We start from the raw sequence: 24,905 nt of genomic DNA on the forward strand, positions 1-24,905 counted from the left end.
ACAGTGCTAAATCCCTGCCTACTTTTGCAAGCCAATGACCACAAGATTTTACTACCATGTTCCCCCCCCCAAAAGACACTGTCTTATTAATTTTTGCCCCAAAAGAGGCAGTGTCTTTTTGGGAGGGGTGGGAGCTTATACTCACCTGGTCTGTGGCGTCCCAGTGCCTCACACTGCTGGTCTCTGGCAGTGATGCAGAAGTCTACCGTGGCCTCTGCATTGAGAAACACTCTTTCTGGTGACGGGGCTTTGAATACCCCACCTTCAGCAAAGTGAGCACTGATTGTCAGGCGCTTTATCCAATCCCAGTGCTTGCATTGCTGGAGGCGGGGTTTTCAGAGCCCCATCACCAGGGGGAAAAAAAAAAAATAATAAATAAAGGAGGATCTCCCAGCACAGATCACACAGCAGCTTGCTGAAGTGCCAGGGACAATGGCGAGGGACTCAGACACCATGGGCTAGGTGAGCATTGATTTTTTTTCTTCCTCATGTACTTTAGCTAAGGCTTATTTTTGGGGAGGGCTTATATTTCAAGCCTTCCCTAAATACCAGGGTAGGGATTACTTTTGGGGGAACCAGTATATAAAATTATACAATAGCAGGTGAACAGAACATATGTTCATAGTTTGGCCAGCTGCACTGTTGCTTCACCCTTACACAAGTCAATGAAGGAAAGCCATCAATTTCTCAATTACAACATACTGTGAGAAACGTTTTTTCCTAGTAAAGTGACCTTTTAAACTGCAATGCTACGCCAGCACTGTGCCCCATCCATTCTCAGGATCAGATCTCCATGTAGCGATATGGAACGTCCTAGTGATCTTACTTGAGTGTTCTAGGTTTAGAAAGTTTTTCATGTAGTCAACCCTCAAAAAGAGCAGTGAATAAAGTGACAGCTTTTGTGTATCGAGATGTTTTATTTGGAAATGTGTAACTGATGCCCAGCAGCAGGTGCATCATCTGTACCATGAGTCAAGGTTTTGCTTTTAAAATAATTTTTCTGGTCACCAGTTAACACGGACGGGAATAATTATTCTTCTTGTATTAAAACAAAACTAGAACAAAATATATATATATTAGACCTCACTCCAATGTCAGAACAGTACAGCAATCTTGAACCAAATTACATCCAGGGAATTCTCAGCACTTACAAGGAAACCCCACACAGATATACAGCTAAAGATTAAATATATATGCAGCAAAGGGAGGGGGGGCTGGGAAAAGTTACAAGAGGAAAGAAAGAGCTGGCTCTCATTTTAAAGTATGAACAATGAAGATTTTTGTATTTATAAATAAAACATTGAATGAAATAGGGAAATTACAGTCTAGATCATCATTTTTACATGGTACTTCTGTTAGGAAACATCCAGAGTCGATATGGGAGGCAAGAAAAAAAATATATAAACACTGCACGCGGAAGGGGTGGTTGTAGGGTGAGGATTGTGGAAGTGATGCTTGCTTCCTGCCCACAACACTGGTATCAGGACCCCATATTGCCCTGAAGTCCTCTTGATGAATATAGCTAGAGGGTTACACACAACAGTCACTAACTTACAATTGCGCAGTTACATGGGATAGAAGGGAAGATAAACTACTGAATCGGGGCGGGTGAAGGATGACTGTACACATGAGATAAAACCATTTGTAAGTGGCGATTTCTGGAACGTCAAGGAAAGGGGAAATTTCTTCTTTATTTTGTGGACAGAATAAGGGCCACAATCAGACCATAAAGACCCAAGACTTCAGCAAAAATGAGGATCAGGATCATGCCTACAAATAGTCGAGGCTGTTGTGCTGTACCCCGCACTCCTGCATCTCCAACAATGCCAATGGCAAACCCAGCAGCAAGACCACTCAGTCCTACGCTCAAGCCAGCACCTAGTTGTAAGAAACTCCTATAAGAAAAAAATAAATAAAAAGTATTACGTTGAGAACTGAACAAGTCTAGTAATGCAGAATCAATACTTAAAGTGCATTTAAGGATTTCCTGTAACATAATTACAATACATTTAATTTGAAGTAAAGCTGTCAGGAGTTGTGACCCCCAAATCAAGGGTAGCATAAGATACCAATAGGCATACAATGCAGACCTCTAAATACTACAGAATATCAGAGTAAAACAAACAGGTTATCAGTATTAGAGTCCTAAACCTGTTTAAGATATGTCATCAATGTCCAAGGTGTGGTGTGTATCTCCCACGTGGCACCTCTGTCCCACAGAAGTGCATGGGATTGAGCAGCTACACCAGGTTGTAACAAGATGTGCTGCGCTGCCTGGTATGCAGTCAAGTGGCTGCAGCAGTTGCCAGAGTGCGGTGGGCTTTCCAGACAGCTGATCAACATTGTTCCCAAGTAGAAGACCCCTACCAAGACAATACTGGTGTGGTCTCTGGTAGGGGCAGTTAAAGTACTCCCTTCAGTCTTTACATCACACTACTGCTCTGCTGTTTGGATCTCTGGAATGGTGCATTTAGTCCTTTGATTCTTGTTATAATTCCTATGCTGTGGGGGGTGGGGGTGGGGTAGTTTGCAAAAATGGGCATGCCTTTACTGTATGTTGCATAGCATAGGAACTTTAACATGTTTCATATGCCAGATTCCTTTATTCCATAAATCAGATTTGTGCAAAAACTTGTGGCTCATCTTTCCACTGCATTTTACACAATCTTCAAGTGGGTGGGGTTTGGGGGAAAGCAGTCAGTGGTGTGACAAGTTCATATAAAAGCTGGTGAAAACTATAGCACATAGCTGATGTTGAGATATTTTGGCACATGGGGTAGCCCACGACGTGACAAAATTCATTTACACATGCACCCTTAAAATGAGCTCGCCGAATTTTGCTTCGGTCAGGGGATGTGGGCATTGGCCAAGTGAGGTACACCTCCCCAAAGCTTTAAAAAAAAAGCCTTAGGTGTGCTGCATATTTATTGTGGATTTTACCTTCTGCAGTGAGTGAAACCAACTTCCACATTTACTGAACTTTGCCTGAATGACCAAGAAATGAATTAAAGAATGAAATAAAGGAATTAGAAGGGTTCCTGGTCCCTACCAGCACATATGAACAGAGTTGCAGATTAAGAGCAGCTCCTGTTCTGGCAAACCTTGTGCCATCCTGGTATTACAGGATGGTCATTCGTGTGACTAGATGTTCTTTAACTACACTGTGCCCATAGCACCTGCAGCAGGCAAAATGCTTAGCTGATTTTGCCAGCGATTGCTATGGCCAGCCGTTTGCCAGAGGTGTTCCAACTATTCCGTATGCACTACATACTGGGAAGGGCTGTACATGTTAGCACAACCCCTTTAAAGACACGAACCGTAGCTTACAAATTAATTTAAATGTCTACACTGAATCTACTACCTGCAGTAAGTGCCCTATAGAAAAAGTAGAACTCATGTGTACAAAACTTACTTGTATAGTGTAATTTCTGGTATTAGAGAATTTGCAATTAGCACTGCAACTACTAGTCCGTAAATGGCAATGATACCTGCCATGACCACAGGAATGATTGATTTCATGATCAGCTCAGGTCGCATGACAGACATTGCTGCAATCCCTGTGCCACTCTTTGCGGTGCCATAGGCAGCACCCAGTGCTGTAAAGAAGAAAAAAAAAATTAGAGACAACTGCATACATAATCATGTCACATTACATCTAGATTGCAAAAAGACAAAACCTGCATTTGCATCTGTCAGATTTCAACAGTAGTTCACCCTTTTGCAAATATAAATCTTTATCCACAGTACTTGCTGCTCAAATATATGAATGAGGCTCGTCATGACTAACCACTTGAGCAAGGGCCTAGATGAAATGGACAAACTACAGAGCAAGTTTAATGTATTGAGCATGTCACATGACCATACTAGTTTCATGTGACATAACTGCTGCAAAACTAATGTTTCCTCCTATCCAGATATGATGACTATGTTGTAATTCAGGCAGCAAAGTATTGTTTTCTGAACATTGTGCAACACAACTGCAGAAGTTACACAAAAGAGCCCTGCATCCAAATCTGAACCACCACTAATCAGTACCCTTGAAAAAAAACAAAAAACCATCAAGTTAGGGGGGTATTCCCATCTCTGCTTTTCATAGACTTCCATCTCAGCGCTAGAGCTACCAGCCACCCAGCTTGTAACTACAAAAACAGGCAAGCACTTCATTCCAGCGCCATTTTCATAGCTCTCATTCACTTCAATAAAAGCGACAAACCGTGCTGGCTGAAACACTTCAATTCTGATACCAGAGACTACACTAGTCGGTTAACAGCATTACCAGATCAACACCTGTAATCGCAGCATATGAGCACCCATCAGACAGATATATGCACAGAGGTCTGCTGCTGGTACAAGACACCAGAGAATGGAAATATTCTCCCCCACAAGCTAGAGCCGCTCGACAACCTAAAAATAAAATACCGCCTGAAATCAAGAGCCATTCACAGGCTTGAAGACAATTTCATTTCTGTTTTTTTGGCCAAGAAAGAATTGGTTCAGTGAGCAGAGTCAAAGCAGGTTTCTGTAGTGAAGGGAGTTTTCAATCCCAGCAGGCAGAGGAAGGCTGAAGTGAATATATCAAACTACTTTCAGCTAACTTAAAGGGGTTGTCCCGAGGCAGCAAGTGGGTCTGTACACTTCTGCATGGCCATAATAATGCACTTTGTAATGTACATTGTGCATTAATTATGAGCCATGCAGAAGTTATAAAAAGTTTTATACTTACCTGTTCCGTTGCTGGCGTCCTCGTCTCCATGGTGCCGACTAATTTTCGCCCTCCGATGGCCAAATTAGCCGCGCTTGCGCAGTCCGGGTCTTCTGCAGTCTTCTATGGGGCTCCGTGTAGCTCCGTGTAGCTCCGCCCCGTCACGTGCCGATTCCAGCCAATCAGGAGGCTGGAATCGGCAGTGGACCGCACAGAAGAGCTGCGGTCCACGGAGGAAGAGGCCATCTTCAGCGGTGAGTAGAGAAGTCACCGGAGCGCGGGGATTCAGGTAAGCGCTCCGGTGAGCTTTCTTTACCTCCCTGCATCGGGGTTGTCTCGCGCCGAACGGGGGGGGGGTTGAAAAAAAAAAAAACCCGTTTCGGCGCGGGACAACCCCTTTAACTATGCACACAGTACTGTCTGTCATCTGCGGCAGGGAGCAGGAAAGGGGAATATCCTGGCCGAACAGCTCCATCTTATGATGGAACCAAAGACACCATTCACTGTAATGGGGTCCGTTCAATTTCTGCTCAGCATTATACCAGGGGGGGGGGGGGGGGGAATAAATAACACGATGCATGCAGCACTTTCTTCTGGTGGCAGATCAGAACAGAGGTTCCAGCACAGATGTGAAGCCACCCTTATGCTTTGGGGGTAGATTTACTGTTAAAGACAGTTTTCTTGCACAAATTGCACCAGAAAAACTTGGATGTACCAAGTTTATTATCCTTTTAGACACTTCAACATATATCATCTGAAAGGGGGTGTAGCCTAAATTATGCCAATAACTGTACTAAGATTTTGGCACAAAGCCAATAGGTAGTATATACTCAAAATGCACCAGATCACAGCTAGATGCTAAATCTTAAAGACTGTTGAGTTTAAGGTCCCCTGTCCAGGGCAGCATACTGCGAATTGCCCCGCTTCTCCATGGTCAGCCTATCAGATTAGGCTGACCACGGAGATACGTCTGCGGCTCCTGCTCCCGGGCGGCGGAGCTACCATGCCTGTTGATGGGGTGGGGCCTTAAACTTAGTTTCTACTGTATAATAGCATCTGGGTGGTTTCACATCTGTGTTGGAATCTCCAGAGGTTCTGTTGCAGATCTGGCACAAGATACTGTAAGAAAAAGTGCTGCATGCAGAGTTTTCTTCTAGCCAAGAGCCAGGCAGCAAATGAACAGACCCCAATGTAGCCAATAGGTCCATTCAGTCCGAAGATGGAGCATTTCAGCTAGGGGACTCTACTTTCCTGCTCTACAGAGGAAGAAAGCGAAACTTCATGCACAAGTGTGAAACCACACCTTGTTAATAAGACGGGGCACATTTACTGTGTAGTGATGTTTAAGGCCCATTTACACACAAAGATAATCTTTCAAACGACTATGCAAATTCCTATCTTTCAAAGTGTTAATGACCATTACCACTATCATATGCATGCAAGATGGCCTCCAGGAGCTGTTTGCAGAGCCCAGCGTGTGATTAATCACACACCCAGCTGCACTGTTCTCTTCAGGGCTTCCAGAGATAACCGGTCTATTGAGAGAGAATTTGTCACTAGCTAAACAATGGATTTTAAGTTCAACTTAAAATTGTTCAGTCGAAAACTGCACGATGCCTGCATTTACATGTAATGATTATCGCCCAGTAGTTTGAACACATTTTGAATGACAATAGTTATGTGTAAATGTGCCTTTGTACACTAGCTAGTTACCCATGAGTTCATCCGCATGGAATTAGTTTTTTTAATCCAATTGGTTTTGCTGTATATTGAAATGTAAAGAGTTGAAATAGTGACAGGAATGTGACTGCAATATGCTATGTCAGCACAGTTCTGTACACTGTTTTTGGTTGGGTCATCTTTTCCCCTCATGTGTCTGCCAGTTTGTGTAGGCATAGCGTATGACGTGCACCCAATCCTCCGCCTCGCATGCAGTGCGCAGTGGTGTGCCTGTGCACCAAATAAATCTGTCTTGTTGTGCTACCTAGAAAACCATTCATGTTTGTGATAAAACAGCTGGTATGTTGTGGAAGGACATGGGCTATCTCCCTGCCAAATTTCATCAAAATTACTTCAATGGTTTAACCGTGAAAAGGGAACAGACAGCTACTTTTGCATTTAGAAAGTTAGTATGGATTACAAAAGCTGTCTTTCACACAATTATTTTAGGAACTTTGAATTTAAGATTAACCTCAGTCCCATTGGGGAGGTTTCTCTTTTGATCCATTATTTCTGCCTGTAACATACTGGTATATATCTATATGCCAGTACATTATGCCTGCAGACAACAGCATGGTACTGAGGGCAAGTCACCCACTGCAGCTGGACCAAGCTTAGTGCAGGTTTTCCTATGGGTCACACCTTTTTTCTATTGTATGGACTGAATGAACTGCTTCTAGTCAGGGCAGCATGTAGTGTCTTGGGTGCATTTACATACAGATTATCGCTCAAAATTTGTCAGAAACTGACAGTTTTGAGTGACCATTTTGCATTGGGTACTAATGGGCTAATCAGTCCTTTAGTAGCCAACTAGCATCATTTGTATGTATTTAGAGAACAGCAGGTGGTCTGTTCTCTAGATACAATAGCTATTGTTCTCTAGCAGGACAGCGGCTGTTATAGAATGTTATCAGCGCTGCCTGGAGAACTCAGGTGTGCAGTCCATCTAGTCAGGGACAACAGATTTCATGCTGACCTGAAGTCAGCAATGGATGAAGAGTGCATAATGGGCATACATTTACACACCATTAAAAGATGGCTTTTGAGCAGTAATCATCCCATAAAAAAAAAACCTGATGTTTCCTTATTCACTTCTTGCAAGCCTAAAAATTGTTTGGGTTTAACCACCGATCAGTCACTCATTCACTGGTACAGGGAGCTGAATGATCCTGAAGAGAAACTAACAGAGCCACACAATTTTGTTTAATCTGACCGCCCAAACTTTCATAGATTGCTTGGGCGAACAATTACCACATGTAAAAGTACCCTAATGCAGTGTGGCCACTGTGCGATTTCCATGCATGTAAAAATGCAGCATGTCCTATTTTAGCACATAATACACCCATTATTGACTAGATTAAACAGATGCTACAATTGCCAGTTTGGCCGGCTCACATGAGCGTGTAGTAAAATGTGTATACAACGCAGTGTTTTATTGGAGTAGTGCAGTGATTTTTTTCACTGTTCATGACTGCATATCTCAGTCTAACTTTTTTTTTTTTTTATTTCCTGCTCTGTCGCTTAGTGACCTTGCATATAAATGCCGCACATGTGCAATCACACTGCATATGTAAAGAATTTATTATGCACCCATAGATAATAGGGCTCTATCGCATGTAATACATGGCAAAATGTATTTAAGTGCTCATTCTACGCAATGAATCTGCACAAGTGTGAATGGATCAATAAAAATCAATGTACTTTCATTGACTCCATTCACATATTATGCGTGTGTGTATATTGCGTGCGTAATACACAATAAGATTACGTTTGTGTGAGCTAGTTTTAAGATCCATGTCCCAGTTAACATAGTAACCTTTATGTACACCACATCCATGACTCATGCATAATATCTTTGTAGCTGCCAGTGGTTATAGGTGTGTACACCATCTTAAAGGCCCAGTGCAGATGTGGAACTCAAAATATGAGCGACTGAGAACCCTTAGGCCCAATGCAAACGGCCGGGTCGGATTCAGACTGCAAGATCTTGCACATGTGCAGTGAAGAGGGTCGCGTTGGTGAGGATGTGGATCAGCTGCGACTTACCACAGGATGGATGGCTTCTATTGACTGCAATGGAAGCTGTCCATGTGAGGCTTGCACTAGAATAATGCTGCGATTTTCCCACGAGAGCGGGAGAAAAAAAGGAAGTTAATTCCCACACATGGAAAACAGCTTCCCATAGCATGTCTATGGGCAGCATTTGCTGCTGGGTCTGGAGGCGAACGCCCGCTCTGGATCCGGCAGTGTAAGTATTCCTGTGGGCATTTGGCCTTCTAGCACAAAGCAGAAACAAGCTGTATTTGTGATCCATTCACTCTACATACAAAGAAAGCAGCCTTAACCCTTTGCAATCCAATTTTGAATTCAGGGTTTCCTAGGGGGCTCTTTTTGCCATTATACAGTGGCACCATCTGCTGGCTAGAGCCAGTACTGCAGTATGGGACAGGCTGTAGAGAGGGGCCAGTAATATACAGTAAGAATCCCCTGCCAGATGTCTTCCGACATCAGAGCTGTACAGCCTTCAATCACAATGTCTTCAGATGCCAAACAAGGGATTGGAAAGTGTTAAAGCAGCAAAACTGCTAACTATACAATAAAGGCAGTTCAAGCCTCACAGGAACCCAGAGTCATGTGAATTCCTCAGCTTATATTGCAATATTACGTTTGATCTTCCAAGTACTGACAAGATCACATGCTAGTCAGGATAACTATAATGACCTTTTATCCTAACTAATATTTAAGCAACAATGTGGTACAGTTTAGTTGAAATTAAAGAAATTCCAGAGAGGTGGAGGGGGGGGGGGGGGGGATGGTGGAAAGGAATATGGAGGAGAAAAGTTGCAAGTTAACTTTAGTCAAGTGACAATTGGCTCAAGCCCTGTTCACATCTGTCATAGCTAGACAGACATCACGATACTGTACAGATCTGTTGTACAATTTACACCAAAACACACCCCTGCCCACCACCCCCACTCAGTGACAGTCATTGAGTTCTGCTGTAGCATTAATTTTCCATCAAAAGTGACCAGAGCCTTAGGCCTCATGTCCACGGGGAAAATCAGATCCGCTGCAGATTCTACATGTAGAATCTGCAGCGGGTCCCTCCTGCCCCGCGGACATGAGCGCCGAAAATAAGAATTTAAAAGTATTTACCATCCGGCGCGGGCGGAGAAGATCAGCTGTTCCTCACGGCCGGATCTTCATTTTCGGCCGGCGGATGAATTCCTGACGCCGGCGGCACGTCGCCGGCACGTCGCCGACGTGCCGCGCGCATGCGCCGGGCACATCCGCCGAGCCGAAGCAAGGAAGATGCGGCCGTGAGGAACAGCTGACCTTCCCCGCCCGCGCCGGATGGTAAATACTTTAAATTCCTATTTTAGGTCTCCCGCGGATCCGGACGGCTTCCATAGGCTTCAATAGAAGCCCGCGGGAGCCGTCCCCGCGGGAGACCCGCACGAAAATGGAGCATGGTCCGGATTTTTCCATGCTCCATTTTTTTTAAAATCCCTTTTATTGACGATCCGCGGGTATTTATCTACCCGCGGGTGGTCAATGCATCCCTATGGGATGCGGATCCGCATGCGGGAGATCCGCTGCGGATCTTAAATCATATTTTGCCCGTGGACATGAGCCCTTAGGCCTCCTTCCCACGGATGGATTTCCACCGCGTTGCCCGCAGCTATTAGGTTCTATTGAACCTAATAGCAAATGCCATCGCGAAATTCTGCACCGTGAAATCATGAGACCTCACCCGCGGCATGCTCTATTTGCCACGGGTGTACGCGCGGACGGCTTTCATTGCAGTCAATGGAAGCCGGCCGTCACGCTATCTTCCGCTGTGAAACTGCTTCCCCGCCTACCGCCGGCGTGTCACATGATGCTGCGGCGCGTCACGCGGGATATAGGATGCCGCGGATTCCGCGGCGGAGCCCGTCACGGCCGTGTGCAGCCGGCCTTAGGCTGCCTGTCTACGGGCATTGCAGTATCCCACGGCAGATCTCCACCACCAGGGAGCAGGAGCCAGCTGACGATCTTCGGTGAGCCCAGCTTACAGAGGCTCACCGTGGAGATTCAGCGCAATTTGCAGCATGCTGCGATTTGCCAGCCACGAACAGAGAATCGCTATGATACTCTACTTATGGACAGGGGGCTGCGCTTTCCATAACACTATGGAAAGCGTGCACTGCATTTACTGCGGCTGGATTATAGTGGTGGGGGGAACACAATGCAAAAATGCCTGTGGACAGGCAGCCTTACTAGTTTGAAGAGTCACTGGGGCTAGCAACATCCCAATTACAACTTGCTGTCTACCAATAGATTGAGCATTTGTCAGATAAAGCAAGGTGGCACGCTGTACATTTCCCCTTTGGGCAAAGTCAAGGGCAGTGCCAAAGCATTTTTAGTTCCACGTTGTAGCCAGCACAGAGGATAGCATATATGTAGCAATGCTTGAAGTAGAACAAAAGAACTATGGTAAGGTTTGCCATCCCCATTTGGTATGCAGCATTAGTATTGTGCCCTGATAGGACATGTATCATATAAACAGGTCTTACAAAGTAAGGCAGGTACTACAAGTTACATCCAAGGTCACAACTTATTTTGGTGCAGAAGAATGCTAGAAGAAACTAGCTTAGCCCAAGACTATTTACTCCCAGCAGTCACTTTGTTGTATCAACATCAGCCTGTACATTCTATTACCACTAACCTTTGTGGGGTTCAAGTGTTATTAGTGCCCATTTACAACTCAAATTATACAGTACCTTTTATAGTCAAAGGGCAGCCCTTGTAATACATGGACAAGCCATATCCTCCCGGGATCCTCTGTAGCACGCACACAGCTTCAAATGCTGTAAAAAGCTGTGCGAGTGACCTAATCAGGGGAGTCCTAGAAATATTGATGTATTGGAAGCCAAGCAGTATAGTCATTTATGTTGCCCTATTGATCCAGGAAATGTTTCTACCAGCATGTATGTCATATCAATTCTATGACACTAGTGATAAAGTTGCATTATGGCTGCGAGATGCCAAGTCAAATACCACCAGTTTCACACTGCAGCTATATTAACAGGTTTGTGCCAGTAAAGATAGCAACCAACTCCCAAGCAGGAACATTTGCAGTGAAAAAAGAAGTGAAACCTGCTAAACAGGAAAACTGGTAGGCATGTCATAATCAGTGGCAGGTTGCCTTGATCATTGACTAAAATGTAAACACCCTAACAGGTGACTGTAGCACGTGGTAGTTGCTGCACAGCCAAGTTGCAGCAATGTTAACTCTGCCTGTGAGGGCTCATTCACAGATGTGTATTCATGCCATGCATTACATGCTTTTTACACCCAATATGCAGTGCTGAAACCATGTTGATTTGCATTTGAGTATTAGAGCCTTTTGTTGTACAGAGGGTTAGTGCAGCAGAATGCTCTTACTCACGACCTGAAGGTTGTGGGTTCAATCCCTGCATTCCTGCTGAAGGCTTTGCCATTGCCTTCCCTAGTCGTCTTCACCCACCTCCCAGCAAACTGGGTACTCATTTTACCGACCTCAGAAGGATGGAAGGCTGAGTCAACCTTCCATCCTTCTGAGGTTAGTAAAGTTGGGGGGAGGGAGGAGAAGATGACTGAGGAAGGCAATGGCAAAGGGGGTAAAGATGACTGGGAAGACAATGCAAGGGGGGGGAGATGAATGGCAAACCGCCCCACAAAAGGTTTGCCAAGAAAAACGTCACGACTTACATTTCAGACCAAAGTTGGGAAGGAAGAGGCAGTGTCCTTAAAGGGGTTGTCCCGCGAAACAAAGTGGGGGTAAGCACTTCTGTATGGCCATATTAATGCACTATGTAATGTACATTGTGCATTAATTATGAGCCATACAGAAGTTATTCACTTACCTGTTCCGTTGCTAGCATCCCCGTCTCCATGGTGCCGTCTAATCTTCAGCGTCTAATCGCCCGATTAGACGCGCTTGCGCAGTCCGGTCTTCTCCTTTGCTGAATGGTGCCGCTCGTGCCGGAGAGCGGCTCCTCGTAGCTCCGCCCCGTCACTTGTGCCGATTCCAGCCAATCAGGAGGCTGGAATCGGCAATGAACCGCACAGAAGCCCTGCGGTCCACCGAGGGTGAAGATCCTGGCGGCCATCTTCACAAGGTAAGTATGAAGACGCCGGACCGCGGGGATTCGGGTAAGTACTATCTGGTTTTGTTTTTTTTTAATCCCTGCATCAGGTTTGTCTTGCGCCGAACGGGGGGGGCTATTGAAAAAAAAACCCGTTTCGGCACGGGACAACCCCTTTAAGGAGTTAACTGATGCATATTTTAGAAAATAGATTTAGCTGCAACAGTTATTTTTCTGCTAGAAGTTTCTATTCACATTGTTAAATGGAGTGAAGAGGTCATAATACAGCTTACCAGCCAAGGGGACCTTACCTACACATGAAGGCAATAAGTAACTGCTCCTACTAGCCCTTTTTACCTTCAAATTTCTCCAAACTTAACCAAAGTAGTATTGCAAACCATGTAAAAGTCAACCGCTACAAGTGCTTATGTGCAAAACCAGGACTGAAGTTAGTAAAGCAGACTGTCAACTCAGGCCCTTGGCAGATCTAGAAAGGTTCTAAAACCTCCTCAAATTTAAGTCTGATCACAGTATCACAAGGGTCCTGGTCAGATTTTGCTGCAGTATCCATGTCAAATAGAGTCTGTATTACATACAAACCATTTTCTACTTTGGTGTTCATGTTTCTGCCGCAGAAATGGTGACTGAATGGATGCTGATAAAGTGTTGAATTTTCCCATTGATGTCAATGGGAGGCTGAAAATCCAAGCCCATTGCATATCAGAAGTCAGTGTGCATGTTTGAAAGACTTAGATTTTAAACCAATTTCTACATTGGAATCTTCTGCCTCTACATCACCATGTGAACATACCCTTACAGTCCCGTTTAGGTTCCTGTTGTCCAGCAAGATCTTCTAGATTCCCACCTTGCATGAAGTTTCCACACACTGCATTGTTCCTTCTGTGTTCTCACTGGACAAGGTTCAAGGCTGCCAAACTACAACCAGATTTTTCCACCCCCTACATGCCATGCTGCACTCAGGGGCCATGTTGCCTTAGGCCAGGCTCACACAAGTGGGTCAGATTCTGCTTGCAGGATGCCTGCAGATTCTGGCTGTGAGCCCAGCTGGTGATCCTGCACACAGCATGCAGTTGTATTGCATATGACCAGATACTCATGCAGGCGGTCATACACAGTACAGCTCTTTTTGGTTTGTTTGCATTTCCTGCGGGTAGCCACAGCCAATATACGCAATGTAATTGAGAATGGGTTGCGGGTATATCAGCGACCCTAGATCACAGATTCCGTGGTAAATTAAAAATGGGTAATTTTCTGCAAGTGGATTATACAATTCCAACCTGCCAATGTGAGCAGAACTGTGTAATCCAGTGTATTTGACCGAACTGTACATTCGCACGAATCAGATTTGAATTGTGGATTCTGCAATTGTATGAGACAGTCCTTAGGTTGGAGGACCCATCATTTGATAGAGGGCGATACAAAAACACTGACTAACAACCTCAGACCTGCACTAGTAGAGAACTCAGCATGCTGCAAAAAGCAAAGCAGCTCCAGCTACCAGCCAAAAGAGCATCATGTAGAGCACTATATTAGGCCTCCTGCACACGGGCGGAATCTCCGCCCGTGCCCGCTGCCATAGGATTGCATTAGATAATGCAATCCTATGCAGACATTGACGATTTGACAGCGTGAAAACTTGGAACATACCGCAATTTGCTTACCGCGCATTTCTGTGCGAACCTCGCAGAGGCCCGCACAGAAACGTCCCGGCTGACGCGCCGACTCTGCGCATGTGCAGCAGTCGGCACAAAGTGGAGAAGACGCCAGGAGGAAGTGAGCCGTGGGGGTCCCTGCAGGGGCACGGCACGCATCCTGCTGCGAGAAATCTCACAGCAGAATCTGACCCGACTGTCTGCAGGAAGCCTTAATCTTGGAGTAAAGCTATTAAGAACTCTACTGGGGTAGTGCCCGTTACACATCTACATTGGAGACTCTGGCTGAGGGTCCCATCCCAGATTGGCTGAAGGATACTGGAAAGCAGTGCCTTTTCTTTCATCCAAAAGCCAGGCTAAAAGCTGAAGGACCGCATTATAATTAGTAGGGCCCATCTGGTGCAGTTCAGTCCAGAGACAGAACCATTCAGCTGCAGGAATTCCCCTTCGGCCTCATGTCCACTAGAAAAATACAATCCCTGCAGATTTCTGCAGCAGATTCTATGCGGATTTGCTTTAAATGGTATTTTTCTTGGATGCGGATATCCCCACCTATAGACAGCAATGTAGACGATCCGCACTAAAATGGAGCATGCTGTATTTTTTTCCACGCGTGAAAAAACGCAAATCAGTTAAAATGCCATTTGCGGGTGCAAAATTTCACCCGCGGAATCCGCAATTCAGTTTTGCTAGTGGACATGAGGCCTTCCTGCTCCTCAAACTGCAGAAAAGCAGAACCCCCAACCCAGGTGTGAAGCCGTCCTAATATTACAGATATATCACTTGAAGCTCGACCACACTGGCACTTTCACATACGCATGACGTGTACATGAAAAGTGTAAAAAAATGTTTTAACATAGCTTTTTAAAATCCTATGTGTGGTATACGTCATTAGAAATTTTAATGACTGTCCATTTTTAGATTTAAAAAAAAATATATATAAAAAATGAAGTTTTGTAGTTCAGCACATTTTGCCGATCACAAGGTTACGCGTACGGCCATATGTTTCCATACTTTCTGGGACAGAAAACCCTAGCGCATATTGTCAATCCCACAAGACTATACATGGCTGAACAGTCAAACATGCATAGTTTGACTATCTTTAAAGGGGTTGTCCCGTGAAAGCAAGTGGGGTTATACACTTCTGTATGGCCATATTAATGCACTTTGTAATGTACATTGTGCATTAATTATGAGCCATACAGAAGTTATTCACTTACCTGTTCTGTTGCTAGCGTCCTTGTTTCCATGGTGCTGTCTAATCTTCAGCGTCTAATCGCCCGATTAGACGCGCTTGCGCAGTCTGGTCTTCTCCCTTCTGAATGGGGCCGCTCGTGCCAGAGAGTGGCTCCTCGTAGCTCCGCCCCGTCACGTGTGCCGATTCCAGCCAATCAGGAGGCTGGAATCGGCAATGGACCGCACAGAAGACCTGCGGTCCACCGAGGGTGAAGATCCCGGCGGCCATCTTCACAAGGTAAGTAAGAAGTCACCGGAGCGCAGGGATTCAGGCAAGCACTATCCGGTTTAACGTCTGCATTGGGTTTGTCTCGCGCCGAACGGGGGGGCTATTGAAAAAAAAAACCCGTTTCGGCGCGGGACAACCCCTTTAAGCTATTATAGCCCATGAATTCAGGAGACGCTGTACTTCCATCCTCTTGTTTAAGACAAAAAAAGGTCTGCGTTTCATGGATGAACATATGCCAATCTGGACGTTCCTATATGCATACAAATTGAATGCTCGCTCAGCATGCTATCTGGAAAGTCCAAGATCTATGGGAGTCAGTCAGCAGTCTGATAGATTATAGCCCTCCTGTGCTGGTGTCAACATTATGGACTTCCCACCTAAGCATTTCCCCATACATCCGCAGAGGTAACAGCACAATTGTTCTGTAAAGTCTGCAACCCGATTATTTCACCACAGGGGGGTTTCTGCTGCGTGTGAATGACTTTCCAAACCTCTAGACACCATAATCTGCAGCAAATATGCTACATCTAAACATACGGTCCAACAAGGGTGGTCTAATCACATCCTACAGTTTATATATGGCACAAGTACAGTATGTAGCTCTCAGTTCCCATTTTAGTCATTAAATACAGTATTGCATCAATTGTGTTGAAATGCAGCAGCTACTTGTGAAGCAGGATCAGGCTAGAGATGTAGCAGGCACACTTCATGATAAGGCTCATTCACATCAATTTGCAAAGTGTTAATGTTAGCAGTATGCAGGGGAAGGAGGATGTGATCACACCATCTGTCAAGAGAAAGAACCTAGCATTTCATACATTCACCGACAGCAGATTAAAGCACAGCAAGGACCAGTCCAGAAATAGATGCGATCTACAAGACAGCGAGGGAGATCTGGAGGAGGTAGAACCTGAGAAGGTAGTGCCAATAACACTAATAATTCTGAAGGTCACAGGAGCCTCCGCAAGGCCCAACATCCCGACTAGCATCTTCCAAGCGCATAGGCCTAGGTCAAAGGAAAGGGTCTCCATCTTGTCCCTTCTATAGAAGGCCTGGGATGAAAATTCTCTCTTAAGTACCAGTAGACCATATGAAACACTTGACCTTGATTTTACAGTAACCCAATCCTGCCAGCTATGACAGTCCAGAGGTCAGCATGCATAGGACCAGCACATTACACCTCTGCCACCACCATAACATTAGACCTTACACAATACATCAGGTCACAGTGACCAGAACACTACATCAAGCATCCATTGTACGCCACACATGAACGGCTTCATACAAACCACAGACGCTGCACCTCCCAGCAGATTGTGTTTATTATAGCTACATGAACATTACACCATTGCATCACAACTGGAAATTAGATTTTCAAGTTGCATTTCCTCCTGACTGTTCGATTTATAAATCCTGGAGTTTCCCCTCTTGTCAAGGTGTAATGGATTTATGGAGCAGTACCAGATCACCTACCCATAGAATAGGTGATAACTGATTGGCGGGGGTCTCACCCACTTCCAAGAATGGGGGTCCTGAGCCTCCCCATCTCTCAATACAGACTCACTGCACCCACAGCAGGATCAGATAAAGTGCAGCATGAGCTGATCACACAGCACCACTCCACTCACGCCAACGGTGTTCCACTTGGCACCTCCAGCAGTGCATCATACATGACCACCCCTCCAATCTCCTCCTCACGGCTAGCATTTTATATATTTTTTTAAGCTTATATGAGATTTAGTTTTTTTTTCAGAAGTCACCACAGACTATTAACTATTGACCATTTTCACAAAAAAACCAAACAATTGATTTTGACATGGATTTTAGAAGAGGAAATCACACGGAATTTCCACAATGTGTTCCGCCGTGTGAACATATCCTAGGATGGCTGTACACAAGTGTAATTTGCTGTGCCCAGCGCATGACACCCTGCAAGTAAAGTGACATTATGCACTTGCTGCAGGCCACCGATTGCCATGCACCATCTTAGCGTGTATGTGCGCCAAGCTAGAATGTGTGATCTGCCAGATGGGAGCCTATGGCAGATTGGTACAGCGTATGCCACATGCAGATCACGTTATAACACTGTTGTGTGCAAAAGCACCTACTACTGATGACCCATCCTCAGAATTGGCCGTCAATAGTTGATTGGGGATCCGAATAGCAGACTTGATCCAATCAGCTGATCCTCCATCTCGCCAGACGTAGACAGTCAAGAAACATGTAATAGCAGGCTTTGCTTCCATTGAAAGCACCTGGAGCGATATGTCTCATTACATTTCCGGCTCCTCGCTGTGGTCAGAGCGTAATACAAAGCGTCGCGCCATCGATTGCAAAACAGTAATGCAGCCTATTGCACGTCCAGCTCCGCCACACAGACAGCGAGTCGGAGGATCAGCAGCAGATCCCCGCTAATCAACTATTGAGGTCACCAATAGTAAATACCCAGAAAGCCCCTTTAATAACCTGATTAACACTAGCTGCATAAACAGTTACTACTAGGTCATAAATGAATTGGGGGTGGAGGGAGAAGTGGCTTCCCTACACTAGCAGCTAAATTCTCACATTTGCCATTTTAGCAGGTGCTGTATTTTCTCTCCAGCAAGAAGATACAGCACCATACTGGGGTCTAATCACTAAGATCCACACTGCAAAACACGCTAATCAGCAGAAGACAAAGTTATACAATTAAGGACAATATAAGCCTGATTTACTGAGGACTCTGCCCCCTGCAAGGCCGTCCAGAGATGACTAGTGCTGAAGGACCCCTCCCCAGCCAGTCACTTCCCTCTGCAGTCATGTGACCGCTCACCAGCTGCTGGAATCACCAGAGTGACGTCACTGAGCCCGGCTCCCCCCAATACTGGGGGATCAATGGTCTCCCCCAAATGTAGTTAGTAGGAATGAGATGCGCCACTGCCGAAAGAGAAACCCCGAGTCAGATCGGCTGTGACAGACGGAAATAACCGAAGTGTGACCGAGGGAGGAGGCGAGCCGATGATGGAAAGATGGCAGGAGAGCCGTCACGTGACAGAGCAATGACCACATACATATAGAATATAGCCGGGACTGTATACAGCACCCTATAGATGTTACACCCCACCGGGCACTAGGACCCGCACCGCCCGGTACTGCAGCGGCCGAGCCCCGGCGCCGCTCACACATAACACATCCCCGTCACACCACATAAACCCCATCTTACAGCTAAATATACGAGTAGTAAGAGGCCTCACCGCTGAACACCATAGCAGAAGATGCGCCCATGACCGCGAAGAAGGCGGAGTACTCAGGAGAAGCTGCGGCAGACATGGCTGCGGGTTAACAGACGTCTCCTCCGACCGTGACAGAACACGACAACCAGAAGGGCAAACAGAGAAGCCGAGGAGAGGGAAAAGGGAGTGCTGGAGACACGGAGCTACGGGAGAGATGAGGGAAGGGAGCGGGGCTGCGGGCGGCTCCCGTACACACAGGCTGCGGCTCTCACACTGGAGGAACTAAAGCGCCGCTCACTGCTCTAAATACCTCACCGCAGCACAAAATGGCGGCCGGGAGCAGGTCACGTGATGCGGCGCTTCCCTAGGCTCCTGCTTTTTCTCACTCCCGCCCGTTTTTGGACGAAACTATTTCGTGACAGGGGTGGGGGTGGGGCGTAATTGCCTCTAACCCCGCCGGTGCTTAAAGTCTACCGACTTTAGAATATAGAAAATGCAACCGTATTCTTAGTTCTTTTGAGAGAGTGGCGTTTTAAGCTAAAAGAAAGGAAGGATTGACGTTCCCCCAGCGCTTGGTGTAGTTGGTACGCTCCGAGTTGGGTGTAGCGCTAGGTGCGTCAGGCAGAGCTCATTAGAATAGTGTCATGGTGTGAGGTAGAGCCGGTTCTGGCAGGGCCGGAGGAATAGGGTTGTGTGGAGACGTGTCAGGAGGCAATGGCAGTTACCTATTATTACTCGCAGTTTAGGTTAAACCATAAAACTGACAGGACTGGCCAGTTGTCAAGTCAGATAGAGCGAGGAGGAAGAGGTTTGTGTCAGAGACAAGATGGCAGACGTAGGATACCTGAGAGGGAGGGGGAGGCAAAAGTCTGGAAACGCTTTATATTTTGGATGTGGCTAAATTGCAAGCTTGGGGGTCACCAATATTTGGCACGGCCGGCGAGCGCCATGTTGTCTGCACCGCATGTAACCGAAGGGAAGACGCTTGTAGGGACACAACGGGGACTAGAAATGTCCGTGTCCTGGAAACTAGTGGAGTGTGAGGACGTTTACTTACCTGCGGTGCAGGCAGACTGCCGCTACAACCCGTGGCCGTGCAGCGGCTCTTTGGATGGGGACTTGCGTGTCCGCTGCAATATCCGCAGGTCTAACATGCAGGGGAATAGCTGCAGATAATGCCGTTCGGCAAATTGCACGAAAACCGCGATTTCATGCGATGCAACACAAAGGAAGACTCCATAGGGAAACACGGGCTACAAAACATCACAAATCGCGGCTGCTTAGAACATGAACATTTTTTTTTCTCGCATTGTAGCAGCTTACAAAATATCGCTAATATGAAGGAACTCATTGGGACGCATTGGCTTCAAGCATATGATTTGTAGCACTGTCGCATCGCGAGAAAATCACGAGTTAGTCGCCTATGGGAAAACGGTGTAAGTCTCAGGGCTTATTCAGAGGACCGTATAGCGGCGGCGTATTCACGCCGGCCGATATACGTCGTCTCTCTCTGCAGGGGGAGGAGGCTGGAAGAGCCGGGAGCAGTGCTCTGAGCTCCCGCCCCCTCTGCACTATTTGCAATTAGAGGAGGTGGGATGGGGTGGGGCTAAGGTCCAGGCATTAGCTCCGCCCCCACCCTGCCCTCTCATTGAAAATAGTGGAGAGGAGGCGGGAGCTCAGAGCACTGCTCCTGGCTCTTCCAGCCTCCTCCCCCTGCAGAGAGAGATGACGTATATTGGCTGGGCGTGAATACGTGGCCGATATACGGTCGTCTGAATAAGCCCTCAGTAGAAGAGCTGTCATTGAGGCTGGACTGACGCTTGGTTCCCCTCTACTCTTTTCTCTTCTAAACCTTTTTATTAGCTAATTTATGACCACAACAAAGTTTATGTTTGTTTTGATCATAAATTAGCTGATAAAAAAGGTGCAGGAGAAGAGAAATCTGGGCTGAAAATGAATGGCCTTTCCACATGGAACAATTATTATTGCTCAGGTAATCGTTGGATCATGCAAGACTAAATTATAATCACTCAGTGTAAATACAGCCAGGGATTGGTCAATAATCCATTCGCTAATCATCCGTCATTCATGTTATTCAGGCATAAAAACCTGACAATCGGCCCGTGTAAACAGGCAGTTCTTCATCAATGAATCACCGCCTGTTTCCTCTGAATGGAGGTGGTCGTCCGGAAGAGACCTCTGGCCTGCCCCACCTCTATTCAGTGAGCGATTATCATTCCTGTGTGAAAGCACAAGAGCGATACTTTTTGGGATAACTTTGGGCTCTTAAACACACAACAGTCACCCTGTGTAAAATGACCCTAGGCTGCCAGTCCAGCCCCACTGATGGATCTCCTACTGAGGCTGCATTCACACGAACGTATATCAGCTCGGTTTTCACGTCGAGCCGATCTACGTTGTCCTCGTGTGCAGAGGGGGGAGGATGGAAGAGCCAGAAGCAGGAACTGAGCTCCCGCCCCCTCTCCGCCCCTCTGCACTATTTGTAATGAAAGGAGGTGGGATGGGGGCAGGGCCAAGTGGGTTTAATTAGCTCTGCCCCATCCCACCTCCCCTCATTCAAAATAGTGCAGAGGGGGTGGAGAGAAGGCAGAGAGAGGGCGGGAGCTCAGTGCGCTGCTCCTGGCTCTTCCAGCCTTCTTCCACTGCAGAGAGGGACGCCGTATATCGGCTGGCGTGAATACGCGGCCGATATACGGTCGTCTGAATAAGCCCTAAGGATCCTTTTATACAGACGATGCTAAAGGGCCCAACAGTCGTCCCAGTGATAATTACTCCTGTGCTTTTACACAGGAGTGATGATCGTTTAGTGGATGGAGGCAGAGCAGGCTGGAGATCTCTTCCGACTGCCCACCTCCATTCACAGTAAACAGTCATAGATGAACAATACCCTATTCACAAAGGCCAATTCTCGTTTGGATAGGTGATAATAATCGATCTTGGGATAAGCCCTTTAATGTTTCTATATCAGATTACTGAACTGTGTTCGGTCTGGCCTATAATTACCAGAAGACAAATCACTAGGCATGTGATGCGATTCTATCAACACGGAATGCTGGGAGATTAAGGCTCTGTGAATGCATTTCTGGAGTATAATACAGCCTGTAACCCAGGTACAGCAAAACATAAAGGGATATTCCCAAAATCCACTTTTATTACCTATTCTTAGGATAAAAGATCACAGTCTGAATGGTGGAAGTTTCACTACTGAGACCTCCACCAATCCCAAGAACAGGGATCCTGTGTCCCCTCTTCGCTTCACTTTGGGCTGGTTGCACCCTGTAGTGATGTGTGCAGATTAAATGAGGCAGCACATGCCTGGCTTCCCCCTCTTTAATTTCTAGGGGGCTAACAAATTGCCAAGTACAAGTGCTCGGCTTTCTCCAGCTGTCCCATTGAAGATGAATGGTGCAGCGCCATGCGTGTGTGATTGCCAATCCATTCAACCCCCTACTCACTTCTAGGGGTGTTGTAAGCCTGCAATGAGGAGAAGAGGGCAACATGGGACCCGTGTTCTCAGGATCAGCACTGGTCAAACTTTTATCACCCATCCAATGGATAGGTTGATAAGCATTGAGTTGGAGATAACCCCTTTAAGTGATGTATTGGCAAGGTTACTTAAAGGGGTTGTCCCACGCCGAAACGGGTATTTTTTTTTTTTCAAACCCCCCCCCCCCCCCGTTCGGCGCGAGACAACCCCGATGCAGGGGTTAAAAAAGAACACCGCACAGCGCTTACCTGAATCCCCGCGCTCCGGTGACTTCTTACTTACCTGCTGAAGATGGCCGCCGGGATCTTCTCCCTCGGTGGACCGCAGGGCTTCTGTGCGGTCCATTGCCGATTCCAGCCTCCTGATTGGCTGGAATCGGCACGTGACGGGGCAGAGCTACCAGGAGCCGGTCTCCGGCACGAGCGGCCCCATTCAGAAAACAAGAAGACCGGACTGCGCAAGCGCGTCTAATCCGGCGATTAGACGCTGAAAATTAGACGGCTCCATGGAAACGAGGACGCCAGCAACGGAACAGGTAAGTGAATAACTTCTGATAACTTCTGTATGGCTCATAATTAATGCACAATGTACATTACAAAGTGCATTAATATGGCCATACAGAAGTGTATAGACCCACTTGCTTTCGCGGGACAACCCCTTTAACATATTCTGTAGAAGAATTCTAAATGAATAACTACTATGAAGGAAAATGTGCTCAAAAGTGGCATATGTGCTAAAACTATGTAATTTACAAAAAAATTAGAGTAAGTTCTTAAATTATTAATTTCTTTCAAATTTTACAATTCATTTACCCTTTTTTTCCAGTTATGCAGCATGTTTCTGTTTCTGGGCATTTTCCAGAGGGTTTCTCACTCAGCCTTCCCAGACTCCTGAATGGCTGCTTAGTTATACAGAGGTAACAGCAACAGGTGAGCATTAATTGCATATCTAGGCAGGTCTGCTGTTTTACAAATACTCTTTTGATCAGATTCATAAAAGTAGAGGACTAGTGATTCACATGTAGTTTCAAAATCCACATTGTCTTATATGCAGATTTTGATGTGGATTCCACTCATTTCAATGTGCAACAAAATCAATCAAAATCAGTTCATATTAAAAACAGATTCTGATGCAGATTTGTTTTTGACAAATTAATGTGTGAATTCACCCTAAGGGTGCATTCACACGAACGTATATCGGCTCGGTTTTCACGCCGAGCCGATATACGTCGTCCTCATCTGCAGGGGGGAGGATGGAAGAGCCAGGAGCAGGAACTGAGCTCCCGCCCCCTCTCCGCATCTCTGTACTATTTGCAATGAAAGGAGGTGGGACGGCGGCGGGGCGAAATTCTGAAAATTAGCCCCGGCCCGTCCTGCCTCTCCTCATTGCAAATAGTGCAGAGGGGGCGGAGAGGAGGCAGAGAGGGGGCGGGAGCTCAGAGCACTGCTCCTGGCTCTTCCAGCCTCCCCCCCTGCAGAGAGAGACAACGTATATCGGCTAGGCGTGAAAACCCAGCCGATATACGTTCGTCTGAATCCAGCCTAAGGGTGGATTTACACAAACGTATATCGGCTCGGTTTTCACGCCGAGCTGATATATGTCGTCTCTCTGCAGGGGGGGAGCCTGGAAGAGCCAGGAGCAGTGCTCTGAGCTCCTGACCCCTCTCTGCCTCCTCTCCGCCCCTCTGCACTATTTGCAATGGGGAGAAGCAGGGTGGGGCGGGGCTAATTCTCAAAACTTAGCCCCGCCCCGTTCCACCTCCTTTCATTACAAATAGTGGAGAGGGGGTGGAGAGAAGGCAGAGAGAGGGCCTTTTTGTGCCCGCAGGGCATGTTTACTTGTGCATGGCAAGCAGCCTGGTCAGGAAACAGTTGGAGGCACCCAATTGCTATATATCCCCCATGGATAGCCTCTGTATAAATATTTTTGGCTTCTGTGGTGTTTCGCTGGTTATAGAGTAGTTATATGTGTTTGTATTCAGTATTACTTGTATGTTTCTCATTTCTTGTTCCTAATCTAGTCTTATTTTTTAGTCAGTGTAGTTTAGGTCCTATGGTTATTTCTTGTCAAGTCCTATTTCTTGTCTGATAGTTTGTTTGCTTATTCTCAGTTTGTATCTGCCTTGTCTGCTTCTAGTTGTCTTTGGTTTATTTGTCACTGTTTCTTAAGCACCCTCTCATTTGTTTCTCAGGGATAGTGTTTCAGATAGGGTTGTCATTAGCGGATATCCGAGGGTTACTCACAGACAGTGGTGTCTGGTGTTAGGGTCAGTATCAGGAATAGATTAAGGAGAGGCTGAGGCAGAGCTAGTTAGGTATTGTCAGGTTGTTACAGTATTTGTGTTTCTATGAATCATTTACTCCATTACCTATTGTCATCATCATCCGATTTACCATCCCCATTCTGTTCCTACCATCTACTGGAAACCTTCGTGTTTCCTATTTATGTGGATTAGCTTAACATATTTGTTTTGCCATAACACAATTTGGCCCTACTGTACATCCTGGGAGTACTAG

The 24,905-nt window shown here is 46.2% G+C and overlaps 1 protein-coding gene across 2 annotated transcripts in view; it reads right to left on the reverse strand.

The window, feature by feature from the left end:
• Positions 1-897: 897 nt before the first annotated feature.
• ATP6V0C (ATPase H+ transporting V0 subunit c) overlaps positions 898-24,905 on the reverse strand; it is a 44,215-nt gene continuing 20,207 nt past the window's right edge. The window contains exons 1-3 of one of the 2 annotated variants that reach the window (XM_066576439.1): positions 18,903-19,227; positions 3,413-3,596; positions 898-1,895 (exon numbers count right to left, since the gene is read on the reverse strand). In XM_066576439.1, the coding sequence (XP_066432536.1) occupies positions 1,691-1,895; positions 3,413-3,596; positions 18,903-18,978 (465 nt within the window). In that variant the 5' untranslated portion in view covers positions 18,979-19,227 and the 3' untranslated portion in view covers positions 898-1,690. Of the gene's footprint in view, positions 1,896-3,412; positions 3,597-18,902; positions 19,228-24,905 lie in introns of those variants that run through there. The other variant, XM_066576438.1, reaches the window with a different exon arrangement.

This window comes from Eleutherodactylus coqui, chromosome 8 (genome assembly GCF_035609145.1).
Source record: "Eleutherodactylus coqui strain aEleCoq1 chromosome 8, aEleCoq1.hap1, whole genome shotgun sequence".
Taxonomy (NCBI): domain Eukaryota; kingdom Metazoa; phylum Chordata; class Amphibia; order Anura; family Eleutherodactylidae; genus Eleutherodactylus; species Eleutherodactylus coqui.